Source organism: Cornus florida, unplaced genomic scaffold (assembly GCF_030987335.1).
Source record: "Cornus florida cultivar Cherokee Brave unplaced genomic scaffold, ASM3098733v1 CherokeeBrave_3.0.0_Hap2_Chr01, whole genome shotgun sequence".
Classification (NCBI taxonomy): Eukaryota; Viridiplantae; Streptophyta; class Magnoliopsida; order Cornales; family Cornaceae; genus Cornus; species Cornus florida.
In genome coordinates, this window is record NW_026775571.1 from 117,328,292 (window position 1) to 117,345,777 (window position 17,486).

General features: G+C 40.1%; 1 protein-coding gene across 1 annotated transcript; it reads left to right on the top strand.

Annotated features, from left to right (window-relative positions):
• The first annotated feature begins 13,770 nt into the window (after nt 1-13,770).
• LOC132266207 (polyphenol oxidase, chloroplastic-like) lies at nt 13,771-15,989 on the top strand. Its single transcript, XM_059767063.1, has one exon. The coding sequence runs from the start codon at nt 13,893-13,895 to the stop codon at nt 15,735-15,737; it is 1,845 nt and encodes a 614-aa protein (XP_059623046.1). The 5' UTR covers nt 13,771-13,892; the 3' UTR covers nt 15,738-15,989.
• Nucleotides 15,990-17,486: the final 1,497 nt, after the last annotated feature.

The window sequence follows — 17,486 nt, forward strand, 5'->3', positions numbered from 1 at the left end:
TCTTTTCTAATCTCTTTTCCCTCTCGATCTCCCTTATTTATAGACGGTTACAACCTCCTCTGGCCTGGGCCTTATCTGCTCCCTTTTGCCTGGACTCAACTTCTCTTATTTTAACATGGGCTTCTGCAATAACTTTATGGATCTAGGCTCATCCAGCGTGAACCTGTTCCATCCTGTCTATCCATACCCGACCCGTCCTTTGCAATACGGATCATCCCAAGCCCGAGTCATTTTGGTGTCCTCATCTGCCCCCAATAATCTCTCCCCTCATTAATGAGGGTGAGATTATTGAAAAGACACGATCTTGGTCTGACGGCTACGAGCAATGACACGAGGAATCGAACGGCTGGCACAAAAACCCAAGCTTCGAGATCTGCAGCGCCACTTTTTGCCTTGACCTTTTGAGTTCCATGTCGCCTTTACTTTTCCTCTTTAAAAACTCCGGTCTTTCAACCTTCACCCTTCTTCTTATATCTCGCTTCTACTCTCCGCTGCCTTCCTGCACATTCCGGCGATCCTTTTTCAATTTCTCCAGCGAGTTTTTCCTTTTCGATTTTTAGCTACTGTGCCGTTGCTGCGTTCATCACAAACTTTCAAGGTCAGTTTTTTTTTTTAAATCTCTCTAAAAAAAAAAACCTTTACTGCCTAGGACTCTTCCCCTTCTCCATGGCTCCCCTTAATCTGAACGCCAATCGATCCAAGAATTGCATTCCTCGCGATGTTTCCCTCAGAGTCTATCCAATAAACTTAGACGGGAGATCTGGTGAGGGTCTTTTTCCTGGGGAAGTTTTATTCTCCGCTGTTCACTTGAACGTCATTAGGTTCCCCCTACACCCATTCTTTTGTTATGCTTTCAACAAATTGGGGCTCTGCCCCCTGCAAGTTAACCCTAATTTTCTTAGGGTAATTTCAGTCATCCTGCTCTGGAATGGTGACAGGGGTCTCAATCTCGACATTATTGACCTTCTCCTCTGCTATCGGATTAATAAGATTCACAAAATGATTTGTACTATCACTTCTTCCCTATTGACAAACGGGGGATCTGCACTGATAAAAACTCATTTGAAAAAGGTTGGAGACGAAATTTAATTGTGGCTAGTGGGAATTGGCAGACTCCGCTCGGCCAATCCTTCTCTATCCCTTCTTCCTTTGGAGCATGTTCTGTCTCTGGCTACAAAAAGCTGAAAACACATCCTACTGAATGCCACTGTGAAAGTTGTCGTCCTCGTTTTTGCACTTTTCTTTGTAGATGCCTTCAAATTCCCCATGATGAACTGGTTTATAGCATCTGCAGGGCTAGGCTAGACACCTTCCAAGAAAGTGTGCTGAACAATGTCCCTTCAGCTACTGATTTGCTTACATCTGACAATCTCTCTGACATCTCTCTTTTAGGGTCTATAATGGAGAACATTCAGATCCCATTTTTCAGCAGGAGGAGGCGTCCTGCTCCCACCCCTTTTAACGCTCCTGCTATCACATCATCATCTACACCTGCTTCCACATCGTCTTCCCTTGCTGTCTCTGCCCCAGAGCAAGTTGTGATTGTTCCAATTGTGACTCAAGTCACAAACCATTCTGCTGATGAGCCTTCTGAGCTCACTCATGCTGAGAACCCTATTGTGGGCCATACTACTGAGATCCGTCCTGCTGCTCCCATCATTATGCCTTCCAACATCTCGTCTGATACTTCCTCAAAGAGCACTCAGGATGCTGGAAATTCTCAAAAAATGGAGGGTTAGCTAATGCTGGTCTGTCAGAAAAAAGGTTTAGGAAAAAGGCCAATGCCTGAGGGCGGTCATGACTGGAGTGATATCCCACCAGCCCGGAGAATCAGGATGGCTTCCTTCAGGGTTACTGAACCATTGCCCCCTGCCCGGTTCTTCATATCGGCCAGAACCTCTGGTCCGACTCCATCCGTTCTTCCATAGCGACCTTTACTCAGTCGTAAAGATGGATCGACCATTGGCCCCACTGACTCAATATACAAGGACCCCCTCACCTCCTTTGCTTTCTACAAGGGTTTCTGAACCCCCAAAGACCTTGAGATTCAGAACAAGTTATCCTTTGGTGAGATGTTTCAGCGGTTCCCAGCTGCTGCTATGGAGGTGACTCTTCTTTTTATTGAAATGCGTTTCTTTTCTGCTATAACTCCTTAGTAGCTGGTCTGACTTGAATTTCCCTTTCTTCATGCAAACTTTATTCGGGATGTTCACTTTCAAAAAAACCATTGAAACTCTAAACAAAAAGCTTAAATCCCTCTTTGTGGGCCTTAAAAGGTCTGTTGAAGCAGAGAATCTCCTCGAGGCCAAAGTTGCTGAGCTAGAGTCTAAGCTGAGCAAGTCAGAGAAGGGGGTTGCTGACTTAAAGGCAGAGAGGGACGGTCTGGCAAATGAGAGGGATTCCCTCAGAGCTGAACGGGATACCCTGAAGACCGAACGGGATTCTCTTCAGGATGATGTTGATGTTTTGAAAATTGAGAAGAGTGTTGCTCTGACAGAAAGAGACTCTCTCAAAGTTGAAAAGGGAGACCTTCAGCACTCATTCATTGCTGAACGGTTGTCTCATGCGAACTCACAGTAAAAGCTTTTAAACGAACGGTCTTCCTTGCTGAACATGATCGGCAAAGTCGAAGGGGGTATGAAAGCTCTCCTTGCTCACTTCACCAGAACCAGTGCCATCCGGTATGCTGAAGGGTACAGAGATGGTTTTATTGACCGTTCTCCCCCTGAAGGTGAATCAAGCTCTTGTGCTGGTCCAGATGAATTAGATGCTTCTCTGGATATCCACCCCCCAAATAATTATCAAAACCCATCATGTGACCCGGCTAAGAATATTTTCATCGAGTGCATAGAGGTTGCATCCTCAGGAATTGTCCTACCCTTTCATCCCCTGAATATTCTTCCCCTTTCTACCATTGTGCCCTCTTCCTCAGTTGTTGCTAACAGACCTATGCCTGCTGAGGGAGTGATTCATCTTGACTCCCCTTCTAAGGATGATAGGGCAGCTGAGAATAGAGAAGACCTCAATGGTTCAGAGGATGATGGTGGGGAGAACGATAAGTTAAAGCCTGGAGAAGATCATCAGAACTAACATCCTGCAGTAGTTTTTTTTTTTTTTAAAAAAAAAAAAAATCTTCATGTATCGAGCTATGTACGTTAGGACCTTTTTTGTAATGAATGACAATGTTTTTGCTCAGTATGACTTCGATTCTTCAAGTTTTCCATTTTCAGCTTTGCTGTGTATTTTCATAAGTGTTTGGCGTTCGGCTTAAAGTGCTAACTGCCACTAACTTTGCTGAGTGCCTGGTGCTCGGCTTTAAACGCCTATTGCCACTTAGCTTTATCTTTGTTTTTGAGTAAGTGTTTGGTGTTCGGCTTAAAGTGCCAGCTGCCACTAATTTTGCTGAATGCCTGACGCTGGGCTTGAACGCCACTTGCCACTTGGCTTTATTTTTGTTTTTGAGCAAATGTTTGGCGTTCGGCTTAAAGTGCCAGCTGCCACTAACTTTGCTGAATGGGAAGGATGTCAATTAATTCTTGAGCAAAGAAAAGACTTCTTATAAAGCTTGGGAATTTCGTGCACTTGCAAGTATACAATTTAAAGCACGCATATTGCTTGAAATTAAACTTTACTTTTACTGGTAGTACCTTTTCAGGGATGTAGCATTCTATGACTTATTGACTACCCTTCCGGCTATAGTTTCTAGGACGTACGCCCCCTTCCCTATGACCTCTGCTATTCTGTATGGACCTTCCCATGGGGAGAACATCTTTTTGACTATCCCCACATTCCTTTTCAGAACCAGATCACCAAGAGCGAAGTCTCTGTGCCTTACCTTCTTATTATGGCTATTCATAAGCGTCTGTTGATAAGAGGCAAGCCTTATTGCTGTCGTATCCCTTTTTTCCTCCAGCAAATCGAGGTTAAACCTTAGCATTCTGTCATTCTGCTCTTCATCCCACGCCAAGCTCCTTACAGTTGGAACCAAGTGCTCAACTGGTATCACCTCCTCGGTGCCGTATGCCATAGCGAACGGGCTTTCTCCGGTCGGCCGTCTTGGGGTTGTTCTGTAAGCCCACAAGACGTTTGGAAGCTTATCTTACCATTTTCCTTTTTCATTTTCTAACTTTTTCTTAATGCAGGCAAATATTGTCCTGTTTGTGATTTCGGCTTGACCATTAGCTTGGGAATGACTGACTGTTGCTAACTTCTGGTTGATTCCATATTCTTCCAGCAGCTCTTTCACTTGCTTGCTATCGAGGTTGGTCCCATTGTCCATCACGATTGACCTTGGTACGCTAAAACGACAGATAATATTATTCCAAATGAAGCATCTTACTTGAGTTTGGGTGACAATGGGGTACGACTCTACTTCTACCCATTTGGTGAAGTAATCAGTTGCTAGCAAAACGTACTTATTCTGCGATCTTACAGTCGGCAAACGGCCAACCACATCCATCCCCCATTACGTGTAGGTTTTCAGGTGGTTGATGTATCAATGACCCGAACCTCTGGCATTTATCGCATCTTCTAGAGAATTCTTCTGCATCTCGTGCCATGTTTGGCCAGAAGTACCCTTGTGTCATCGCCTTGTGTGCTAAAGATCTTCCTCCTGAATGATTTCCGCATACTCCCTTATGAATGGTTCGCAGAATTTGTCTAGCTTCTGTTGGGGTAGCACACTTCAAATATGGACTCGAGAAGGAGCGTCTATACAGCTGATCACGCAAAATGGCATACTTTCCCGCGTTGGACCTAATTTTTCTTACCTCGTCTTTTTGCTCGGGGAGTGCACCATTACGTATGAAAGCCATGATCGAATCAATCCAGCTCGGCTCATATGGTATAACATTAACATGTTGAGCGCTCGGATTAGGCAGCTCATCAAAAATGAAAGGTTGGACCAGCACGTCAACCGGGATGACTCTAGCCAAAGTCTCTCCAGAACTGGATGCACTACAAGCCAAGCGATCGACATCTTCATTATACTCTCTCGGCAGTTGGATGAACCTGATCTGATCAAAGCCTTTCGCCTCACGCAGAACCGCAGTTTGGTATGCTTCCATGGTCTTATCCTTGGCCCCATATTCCCCAGTGACTTGCCGAATGACTAGTTGTGAATCACTATAAGCAATCAGATTCTTGATCTTCAGTTCTTTAGCTAACTTCAGCCCAGTTATCAATGCCTTGTATTCTGCCTCATTGTTGGTTGCGTTAAACTCAAGTCTTATTGCTTGGCTCAGTGTAGTTCCTTCTAGTGTTCGCAATTGGATTCCAATCCCTGCCACCATTTGATTCGAAAAGCCATCCACGAAGAGCTTCCATAAGGAACAATTATAATCCTCCACCAAATCTTCAGCATCACATTCAAGTAGGAAATTCGCCACCGCTTGACCTTTAATTACCATCCTGGGCTCGTACGCAATATCAAATGAACTCAATTCAATGGCCCACTTGGTCATTCTCCCCGATAGGTCCAGTTTGTGCAGGATCATTCTCAAAGGGAAAGTTGTTAAAACGACGATCAAATGGGATTCGAAATAATGTCTAAGCTTCCTTTTTGCGTTGACCAGTGATAAGATCACTCGTTCGGCCCTTGAATACCTTCTTTCCGGCTCAGACATTGTTTTGCTAACATAAAACACCGAGAATTATTTTTCTTCTTTGCAACGGATCAGAACAGCACTAGTCGCTATACTGGATATCCCAAGATACAGAAAGAGCTTCTCATTCGGCTCGAGAGCAGACAGAACCGGAGGGTTGCGTATGTATTCTTTCAGGCTGGTTAGCGTCTGTGTTGTTCATCCCCTCAGCTTTGCCTTCCATGCCCTCGAATTGTATCAAAGAAAGGTTTATAGCGGTCTGAAAACTTAGAAATAAATCGGCTCAGTGCAGCTATTCGACCTGTGAGTGCTTGTACCTCCTTAATTGTCTTTGGCTCTGCATTTATGATCAGGGCTTCTGCCTGCGCTGGCCTGGCCTCAATTCCTTTACGATTGACCACATGTCCCAGAAATTGACTGGAGCTTACGCCGAATGAATATTTGGCCGGATTAAGCTTCATCCCATACTGGCGCAACACATCAAACACATCCTGTAGGTGCGCTAAATGATCGCTCTTCTTCTTACTCTTGACCACCATATCATCAATATAAGCCTCGACAGTGCTTCCCATTTGGCCCTTAAAAATCTTGCTGATCAACCTCTGATAAGTAGCTCCAGCGTTTTTTAATCCAAATGGCATGACTTTGTAGCAATAAGTCCCTCGTTCAGTAACAAATGAAGTTTTCTCTTCATCAACTGGGTCTATGGGAATTTGATTATAACCAGAATAAGCATCCAGGAAGGTTAATCGCTCGTATCCTGTGGTGGCATCTACCATTTGATCAATCCTTGGCAATGGGAAACTATCATTTGGGCAAGCTTTATTCATATTAGTGAAGTCGATACACACTCGCCATTTCCCATTCTTTTTCTGCACTACAACAACATTGGAGAGCCAGGTCGGGTACTGAACTTCTCTGATGAATCAGGCTTCAAGCAGCCGATCAACCTCCTCAACTATAATCTGGTTTCGTTCTGGAGCAAATCTTCTCTGCTTCTGCCTTACTGGCTTTGCATTCGGGTCCACATTGAGGGAATGCAGGATACAAAAGGATTTATTCCGGGCATATCTGAACGGCTCCATGCGAAAACATCTGCATTCCGAGTCAAGAAATCAGTCAACTCTAGTTTTTCCTCCGCGGTAAGGCTGGTTCCCACTCTTGTTGTTCGGTCCGGCTTCTCATGGTCAATCTTCACTTCATGAAGGGGTTCTGTGGTCAGAACTAGTGGCTCCTCCTCCCCCTCTTTGCTGGGAGAAGGTTTCTGTAATTACTATTTTGGATTGGTAGAACGGATGGGATTTTTCCCTTTTTCAGTAGATTTCAAAGTCACTGAATAACATTCTTTAACTGCAACCTGGTTCCCATGTATGTCTATCACTTTGGTCCCATCTGGACCCAAGCATCGCATCACTTGATGCAAGGTTGATGGAACGCCCTGAACCCGGTGAATCCATCCTCTACCCATCAAGAGGTTGTAGGATGGATGAATTTCCACGACCACAAAACTTCCAGTCAAAACTTGTAATACCCCTAATTTTAAAAGGATAGTCTCGGTATTTATTTATTTGTTTTAATTGTATTTTTAATTATTTAATTGATTATTTAACTAATTGCTTATGTGTTTAATTAAATTAGGTATTACTTGATTATTTGATTACGTGTCTATGTATTATTTGTATTTGTCTATGTGTTAATTGTTTAATTAGATTATGTGCTTAAATGGTATTTTGATTAACTGTAAATTAAATATATATATTTTTTATTATTTTCTTTTATTTTTCTTTTATGGTTATGGTTAGTAGTAATGGGCCAACCAATTGGGTCTCATGGACTACTTGGATAGGAGGTTGGATGTGTATGGATTATTACCCATGGGTAGTTGTGTATGTATATATATAGATATATATTATATACATATATAAAAAGAAAAGTAATTTATTAATTATTTTTATGGTAACTTGGGTAGCAATATTTAATCTGATGTATATGTTTTATATTTAAATAATAAAAATATACGTAGATTTGATACGTGTTATGTTTTAAGTTACTTTATAATATTATGATAACTTAAGTATTATTGGATAATTCATTAATAAATAATGGAATGTGTATAATTTATTTATTTAATAAAGATATACATAAATTATATACGTAACATATTTTACTTACCTTTTTAATATATATAAGTAGGAAATTAATTGATTAATTACTTTTATCGTAACCTGGGTAGTATTATTTTATCTGATGTATATGTTTTATATTTAACTAATAAAAATATACATAAATTTGATACGTATTATGTTTTAAGTTACTTTATAATATTATGGTAACTTCAGTATTATTGGATAATCCATTAATAAATAATGGAATGTGTATAATTTATTTATTTAATAAAGATATACATAAATTATATATGTAACATATTTTACTTACCTTTTTAATATTTTAATTTTTATTTTTTTTAAGTTGACATGGATTGGGAAAAAGGTTAGGGTTATTTTATTTAGCCTATAAATATATAACTATAGGTTATAAAAGGGAGTTAGAAATATTCACGTGATATATTCTAGAGAGAGAGAGTTAGAGAAGGAAGGAGGAAAAGGAAGGAAGGAGGAGAAAAACCCTATAGAGAGAAGATCATCAAGGAAGAAGTAGTTTAACTTTCGATCCGAAAGTTTAAGGCAAGTTTTTCTTCTATCTCTTTCACTTTGATTCATGTTTCTGTACATGCCTAGGAAATTCCAGGATTTATTAAACACATAAAATTAAATTATTATGCATGTTTAATTGGATTAGAATATAGGTTTTATGAATTTTGTTCAAATCTGTTCTTGTGTTATGAATTGATAAATGCATGATTTTGATTTGATTTCCGGTGTGAAATTTTACATGTTTAGATTATGTATTTTTCATATCTGTGGAATGATGGAACGTAGAAACATGCCTAGGATTCCTGAACATTAAAGAGGAACTAAGTTTGGGTTTAAATAAATTTAAATAGACTCAATCATAATGATGCTTGCTATTTGAATGTTTTAAACAAATGAATGAATTTATTCTTTTAATATGTTTTAGCAATTGAGATTAAATGTGTAGGATGAATTGGATACAGAGAATACTTATTTGACGATATAATAAAATATCATCATATGTATAAGAATCAGTTAATGTAGGACATATGATATAGGAAGCTTAAATAAATAATAAGTCATTCCTATTTTGTGATAACTTGATACCATATTATCATAATTATTTATGGATTGTTTAATGTATTTCCTTAATCGTTACATTAATTGTTGGATTGTATGGTTTAATGCACCGGTATGGGACGGTGGCATTCTAGGGACGGATTAACTTATCAGTTAAGTCCTACCTATTTTATATAAGGGAATGGATTAATTAAAATTTTAAGTCCTACTTATATTCAAGTCAGGTCAGCTGAACAAGTTGAATGACTTATGGAGGATTAATTTATTATATAAGGGAATGGATTAACTAAAATATTAAGTCCTACTTATATTCAAGTCAGGTTAGCTGAACAAGTTGAATGACTTATGGAGGATTAATTTATACTGAATAGGATGGTTACTAGATTATATATATATAAGTATGGTGCCATGATATGAGCTTGAGTCTCAGGATCAGTGGTTAGGGTACGTATATCGTCAGGGATATGTAGCTAGATATAGTGTAGTTGTGTACCCTGGTAGGTCTAGGTACTCATGCCCACTATATGTGCGTTTTGCATGTTACCTACTATTCAGGTTGAGACAACCCTATAGTCTAGTGAGGTTCCTTTAGTGTGTATATATATATATACGGACTACTAGTTACTGTTGGATTGACTAGGATGTATACGTGTATCGGATTTCTGCTTGGACTGTAGTAGAGTAGAACTTGTTTGTAGGCCTGACCCACCATTATTTTTCAGATGTTCGTCAGGAGTAAAGGTTGTTCGTGCTAAGGGGGATCAGTCTACTTCATTCTTCCGATGCTACATAGGAGTTCCTTTATGGTTCAGTTTCTTGATTTAGACAGTTATTGCTGTCATTTGTTTAGTTTGGATTTTCTAGGGGTCCACACAGTATGGATTCCCGAGTTGTATTTTAGAGGATCAGTTGTATCAGAAGAGTTTATTAATTAATGAAAATATATTCTGAGGTTTATTATTAGATTATCATTTTAGTTTCTTGTCAGCATTTTATTCTTCTTTATTCTTTTGTACTCTGTGTTCGTTTATTATCAATTTGTTTTGATATCCTCGGGTATTCGGGCGTGGGCCTGGCCAACCTGCATTCGGGAATCCGGGAGTATCACAAAACTCGCTCAACAGCTTGTGCTGTCAATTCCACCATTCCAATGGGTTCCACTCGCTTCCCATCAAATCCGAGCAACGGATATCCTGTGGGTTTGAGTTTTCTGGGTTCAATCTCAAGTCGGTCGAACGTCACCCTGGGCATGACATTCGCACTACTGCCTGGATCAATCAGAACTCTTCGCACAAGGCATTCTGTAACCGTCAGACTGACTACTAATGGATCTTCATGAGGAATCTGAACACGTAGCAGGTCCGTTCTATCAAACTTTATCGGTGTGGACGTGTTCTGCTGGTGCAAAACATGCACACTGCCAATCCTCCTTTTCAACTGGGCCTGGCGTAACCGCGTTCTGAGCAATTCTTCTGACTCTATTGTTTGTTCAGGCCGGCCATGAATTGCACTTATAATCCGAACAGGCTGGGAGTTGTGTGGGTTCAGCCTCTGGTTCCGCTTGATCTGCTCAGTCGGGCGGTTCTGCTCTTGCGCCGGACCTTGAACATAGCTTGCAAATTCCCCTACCTGCCTCCTTAGGTTCCTGCATTCATTAGTCTGATGTCCAAAATCACTATGGAAAGCACAATGTTTAGTTTGATCCCTCTGTTCAAGAGGTTGCCTGATTGGCAAAGGAGGACGAAACTTATCTTTGTTCTCTTGGTATAGCCTTGCTAAGGTGACTCTGAGTGGAGTTATTGATTCCTCCTCCCTGGGCCTTTTCTCCGCCTTCCATAAGGTGTGACGTTGCGGCTGAGCTAGTTTTTGCCGGATCTTGGCTTAGGACTTCTCTTCCGTCGAAATAATTGACGTCTTCCTTGAATTAGCTGCATCTTCTTCCTCAAGACGAACAAAATCGTCAGCTCTCTCGTTCAGCTCGTCCACGGTCTTTGGCGTATTAACCACTAAACTGGTGTGGAACGGCGCCCCCCGATTCATTGCGAGTTTAAATGCTTGGACTGCTGTGGACGGATGACACTCCATTACCATACTTTTAACGAGGTTGAACCGGGTGAGAAAAGACTAGAGCCGTTCATCCTCATGCTGCTTCATTGTGAAAAGGCTTGATACATTTTTAGCCAGACGTTTATTCCCGTAGTACTGGCTTATGAACTTATCGCATAAATCCTGGAAACTGGCGATTGAGCCCTGAGCCAAATTCTTGAACCAATTAAGAGCTGGTCCAGCCAAGCTCGTAGGGAAGCATTTGCACATGAAAGGATCATTGTTAGTATTCAGAGCCATTTTCAACTGAATATGGTAAATGTGATCGACCGGATCGGTTGTTCCGTCAAACAGAATGAAAACTGGCATGGAGAACTTTTTTGGATTCGATGTGTTCAGAATTTCATCAGTGAACGGAGATGCGACTGTTCTTGCTGCTGAGCGCAACGCTTCGTTTTCCCTTGAAAACCGTGACGAAAACCCCCGATCAGCAGATCTCCTTTCTGAACTGTGGTAATCAAATGTTGCTAATGAAGGTCGGTAAGGCGGATCGAATGACTTGTCCTCCGCAAACTCACTTCGCCATGGTGACGCAACCCTATGTTCATATGCCGGTGCTTCCTCCCTCATAATTTCATTCGCGATGTGGTTTTAGATGAATAGATCCTTCCCGATCCTTTACTCGACGGACATTCGGAGGCAGATCACAGATTATAACTTCATCATGATGTGGATCAACACGATTGACACCTTCTGGATCATTTTGACGATCAGCTTGGGACGGTAAAGCTCCCTCTCCCTCAGGAGGTGGCCTCGAAATTGCAAGAGCCTCACGACGCTCCATTCCAGCTCGTAGCTCTGCATTTTCTTTCCTCAAAGCGTCGATCATGTTCATCAGCTCATCGAGCTTCGTCTGCTGGCTGTTCTCCAAAGGATTTGAGTTCGCCTTTCTGATCATCATTCCAGATCGGAGCAAAGTCATCAACTGCAGATTTCTCGATCAAATCGGAGTTCCGCTAACGCGCATACACCAGATCTAAACTCACACTTGCTGAATTCAGTCCGTTACTAGCCGGATTCAGTAATCACAACAGATCGTAATTGTGCAGTTCGTCGAATCAGGTACAGATCTGATCTGCTTGGATCGGACGCCAACTTCGCGAAATCAACCAGAGCCTGGACTCATTGAGACAAATCGTATTATTGCCAATGTTGATTCAGCTTTCGTAGATTAATCATTTTCCTCGCAGAGTGCTTTGAATCGAATTGATCTGAAACAACATCAATGAATCCTTCCTGTTATTCCCACAGACGGCGCCAATTGAAAGTACAAAGAATTTTCCCCAATTTCAGAGAGAGAAATTTTTTACTCCCAATCTTTTCTAACCTCTTTTCCCTCTCGATCTCCCTTATTTATAGACGGTAACAACCTCCTCTGGCCTGGGCCTTATCTGCTACCTTTTGCCTGGACTCAACTTCTCTCATTTTAACATGGGCTTCTGCAATAACTTTATGGATCTGGGCCCATCCAGCGTGAACCTGCTCCATCCTGTCTATCCATACCCGACCCGTCCTTTGCAATACGAATCATACCAAGCTCGGGTCATTTTGGTGTCCTCATCCTGCAAAATTCGGTTTACTCTAATAATCAAATTCATCCCACTCCACTTGCTTCAGTGTACGACTAGGAATTGTCATGTTAGCTTTTGCGTCATTTTCGTGTTTGGGTGTTTTTAAGGTTACGTCTGTTGTAACGTTTCACCTAAAATATTTTTATGTTTTTGGTATTTAACAAAGGTGAGGTCGATGTCGAGAACTAGTGTTTATCGGACCATGTAAATAATTTGTCTAAAATTGATGAATAAATTATTTTTATTAACTTTTAGTATATTTTTTTTCATAAATATTTTTGACAACTAAACAAAAAAAAATTAAAAATATATATATACATATATATTTTCTGACATCGAAGCAAACTTAGCCAATAAACTAACAATCTTAATCTCACAGTTTGGTGTATTGGATGAGAAGAAGATTAGAAGTTTTACAGCTAAACTGTAAAGGAGAATAAAATATTTAGTACAAACAAGTTCAATATATATAATTATTCTGGTGAAAAAAACATCTTCTTTAATTTTTGCATTTTGAAGAACATGAGCTATGAGAGATATATGAGTAAAAAAACAACAGTTTCGAAGTTTGTCCAAGATTTGATAGAATGATGAATTTGGTGAATATGTGTAACAAATGGTTGACAAAAACACCAAAAGTGGTCCATTTGAAAGAGATTTTACATAAATAATTGGGAAAATTACATATAAATGGAGTCAAAGTTTCATATTTATTTAGAGGCTGAGTCAAAATTCCATATTTCTCTAAAATGGATTGCTGAGGTGGCACATGATTTTTTACTGTTTAGAAATTGTAATGCCTAAAATACCCTTCCGCGAATGGACTACTTTTTCTTCGAAGGTACTACTTTTTTGAACTGAAGGTACTACTTTTTGGCGTCCAGGTACCATGTTTTTTAAATACCCGCGAAGGTACTACTTTTTCTCCGAAGGTACTACTTTTTTGAACTGAAGGTACTACGTTTTTGTTAGGGAATGACATTTTAGGCACCACAATTTTTTAAACAGTAAAAAACCATGTGCCACCTCAGTAATCTATTTTAGAGAAATATAAAATTTTGACTCAGTCTCTAAATAAATATGAAACTTTGACTCCATCTATACGTAATTTTCCCTAAATAATTCACTACTAGTATTGGAATTAGTGTTAGAAAACAAAATAAGAATTCACAAAACAGTGGACAGCTCCACACACGTACACGAGGGGATCCACTATCTATTAATAGATGTTGGACTGTGTGAAAAGTTTGCTTTTATTTATGTTTAGCCGCCCCTTTTTATCACGTGATGTTTATAATTGTTTCATAGTGTCAACGAATTGAAAAATCGTCCGCAAGAATACACTATATATATATATATATATATATATATATATCTCCAAAGGTCTTGTAGGTTAGGAAATGTACAATTCAACAAGGTCATATATGGCTTCTCTTTCCCCTCCTACCACCGCCTACTCAACCACCACCACCACCACCACCACCACCACCACATCCTCCGCATTGTCATCTTTCCCATTCTTTAGCAAGAAGTCACAAATCTCAATAAAGAAGCGTAGTAACCGACGTCCCTCTAAAGTGTCATGCAAAGCCACAGATGGTGACCAAAACCCTAGTACTAGCTCCGAAAGTGGTGCTGAAACTTCGTCAGGGAAGTTTGATAGGAGGAATGTGCTTGTAGGTTTAGGAGGGCTCTACGGTGCCACGACTCTCGGTGCTCAGGGTCCCCTAGCATACGCTGATCCGGTGTCAGGACCGGACTTATCAAAATGTGGCGCGGCAGACTTGCCTGAAGGTGCAGCGCCCGTAAATTGCTGCCCGCCATATACCTCAAAAATAAAAAAATACAAGCTTCCACCGCGAACTAATGCCATGCGCGTTAGGCCGGCTGCTCATTTGGCGAACAAGGCATACATAGCCAAGTACAATAAGGCTATTGAGCTCATGAAAGCCCTTCCTGCAGATGATCCACGCAGTTTCATGCAACAAGCTGATGTTCACTGTGCTTATTGTGATGGAGCTTACGACCAAGTTGGGTTTCCAGACCTTGAGCTTCAAGTACACGAGTCATGGCTCTTCTTGCCTTTTCATAGATGGTACCTCTACTTCTATGAAAGGATCTTGGGGAAATTGATCAATGACCCCACTTTCGCTTTGCCATTTTGGAATTATGATGCTCCTGGTGGCATGCAATTGCCAGCACTGTATGCTAACTCTAAATCACCAATCTATGATCCTCTCCGTGACGCAAAACACCAGCCACCAACCATGATTGATCTTGATTACAACGGTACCGATGAAACCACAACAGCCGAACAACAATTGTCCACCAATCTCTCCGTCATGTACCGTCAAGTAGTGTCCTCTGCCACCACGGCTAAGCTTTTTATGGGCAACCCATACCGTGCGGGTGATGATCCTGAACCCGGACAAGGCACACTAGAGACCACCCCGCACGGTCCAGTCCATCGATGGACGGGTGACCGTTCGCAGCCCAATGGAGAGAATATGGGGAACTTCTACTCGGCCGCAAGAGACCCTATATTCTTTTGTCATCACTCTAATGTTGACCGATTGTGGATCATATGGAAATCCTTGGGAGGAAAACGCAAGGACTTCACCGATCCAGATTTTCTAAACGCTGAGTTTCTCTTCTACGACGAAAATAAGGAGCTTGTGAGTGTGAAAGTTGAGGATTGTCTGGACCAGAAGAATCTCGGGTATGTTTACCAGGAAGTGGACATTCCATGGCTGAAAAAGCGTTCAACGCCTGGTGCTAAGAACGCTAGCAAAAAGAAGAGCAAGGCTGGCGTGGCGAATGCGGCCGAGACATCCAGCGTTAGTGAAGTTTTTCCGACGAGTCTAAACAGAGTGGTGAGAGTTAAGGTTCCGAGGCCGAAAAAGTCTAGGAGCGCCAAAGAGAAAGAAGAAGAGGAGGAGATATTGGTTGTATATGGGATAGAGTTGTTGAAAGATGTGTATGTGAAGTTTGATGTTTATATTAACGACGAAGATGATGCGACTACGATCAGGCCGGACAGGAGTGAGTTTGCCGGGAGTTTTGTGAATGTGCCGCATAAGAATTCGAAGAAGAAGACGGCAACGACATGCTTGAGGTTGGGGATAAGTGAGTTGCTGGAGGATGTGGGAGCTGAAGATGATGATGAGGTGGTTGTGACTTTGGTGCCCAAGAATGGAAAAGATCTAGTTACCATTGGTGGTATCAAGATTGAGTTTGATTCTTGAATCAATTCGATCATCAACAATATGTCCCTCTTAATATAATATTAACTTTGATAATAATTTTTACTTCTTATTTTGGTTAGTTAAGAGTACTCTAGTACAATTAGAACAAGCGGTACAACTCGCTTCTGTAGTACGGTACTACATGTTTCTATATCTATCAATTTGATCCATCTAAGTTTTTTTAATTTTAATTTTACTATTTTTGTACTAGTACAATGGTAATGAAAAAGAGAGGCTATTTGTATGATTTTATTTTCATTGTATTCATTCCACATATATACCATCTATCTCTAAATGTATCCACTCAATCTCTCTCAAATTCTCAAACATCTCCCATGTTTTCTCATTCAAAAACACAAAGGCATAAAGCCAAGATGACAGTAGAGATGTATAAAGTCAAGTCAGAAAAGACATACAAATCTTGAAACAAAGCAAATAAATAAAGAACAAACTCCAGATTTGTGAAGGAAACAGAGCCCAACACTTTGTAAACAGAACCACTGTGGGAGAACGCAACAAATGAGAGACCGAAAGATCTGATCATCATCACGGTAACCGCTCAAAAGTTACAACCACAAGATATTCCAACACCCAAGAAAGCCCGCATTAAATCAAATCAAGGAAAAAAAAATTAAATCAAGATGGAGAAAATCAAAACTGACCTAGACCATAGATTTAGTCGGAAAAAACAACAGATTTATCTATGTGATCCGAAAACGAACCGAATATGAATAGATTTAGCCCAAAAAAATAAAAAAATAACGTAAACTATATATATATATAGAGAGAGAGCATGTTTATTGAAAAACGTCATGTTTATTGCAGTCGTAGAAGGCGATCGTCGTCTCCCCACTTCCATGTCTGTGTTCACTGTCCAAATTCCAAACCTTTCAAATCAGTACTAGCTCATTCGTATTTCCTATCGTCCTCTTTCTTCAAATAATATCAATTTAAGAATAGTTGATGCACCCTGACATAGACCATTGACTCATTTTCCTTCACAAAAACCATACCCTATGAAGCTTGAGTTTCTACCCGAAAGTCACCATTCTTGACCATACAAGTTGGAAGGAGAAGATAAGTTGGAGAAGAAGATAAGGTAATCTTATCCCCTCTGATTCTCTCTCTCTCTATGTCTCTCATTTCCTTCATATTTTCACATGCATCTCTCTTTCGTTCACATCTCTTGAATAGCCACCGAGTTTAAAATTTAAATGCTAATAAGTGATCATTTATTGATTCATTACATTGACCTAAATGTCCTTTTAATAATAAATCATTCAAACACCTATAGGTTACCCCTTTTGTTTGAAAGGAAAAAAATTCCAATATGATTTTTTTTTGTTGTTAGAAAAATTCCAATATGATGATTTTTAAAATTTTACACATAAATACATCATAAATTATTGACATCTACGGTTTTAAGATAATGGAAGTGCAAAAGAATTTATTTTGTTTCCAAACAAAATGATATAATAGTTTGACATCATTCAGTTTTCTTTCCAAAGCACAATTGTTGTGATAAACCTTTTTAATATCTATTTTATTCAGGAATTTTTAATAAGTGCATGTATAATCTGCAGATGCCCATGTAAGAAGGTTGTGTGTGTGTGTGTCTATATATATATATATATATATGTGTATGTATGCAAGAAATGCATGTACAGTGACCTTGTAAAACAGTAAATTATCGGAAGAAAAGTTATATGGAAGCATTTTATACAGCACATATAAGTACTATTCACTATA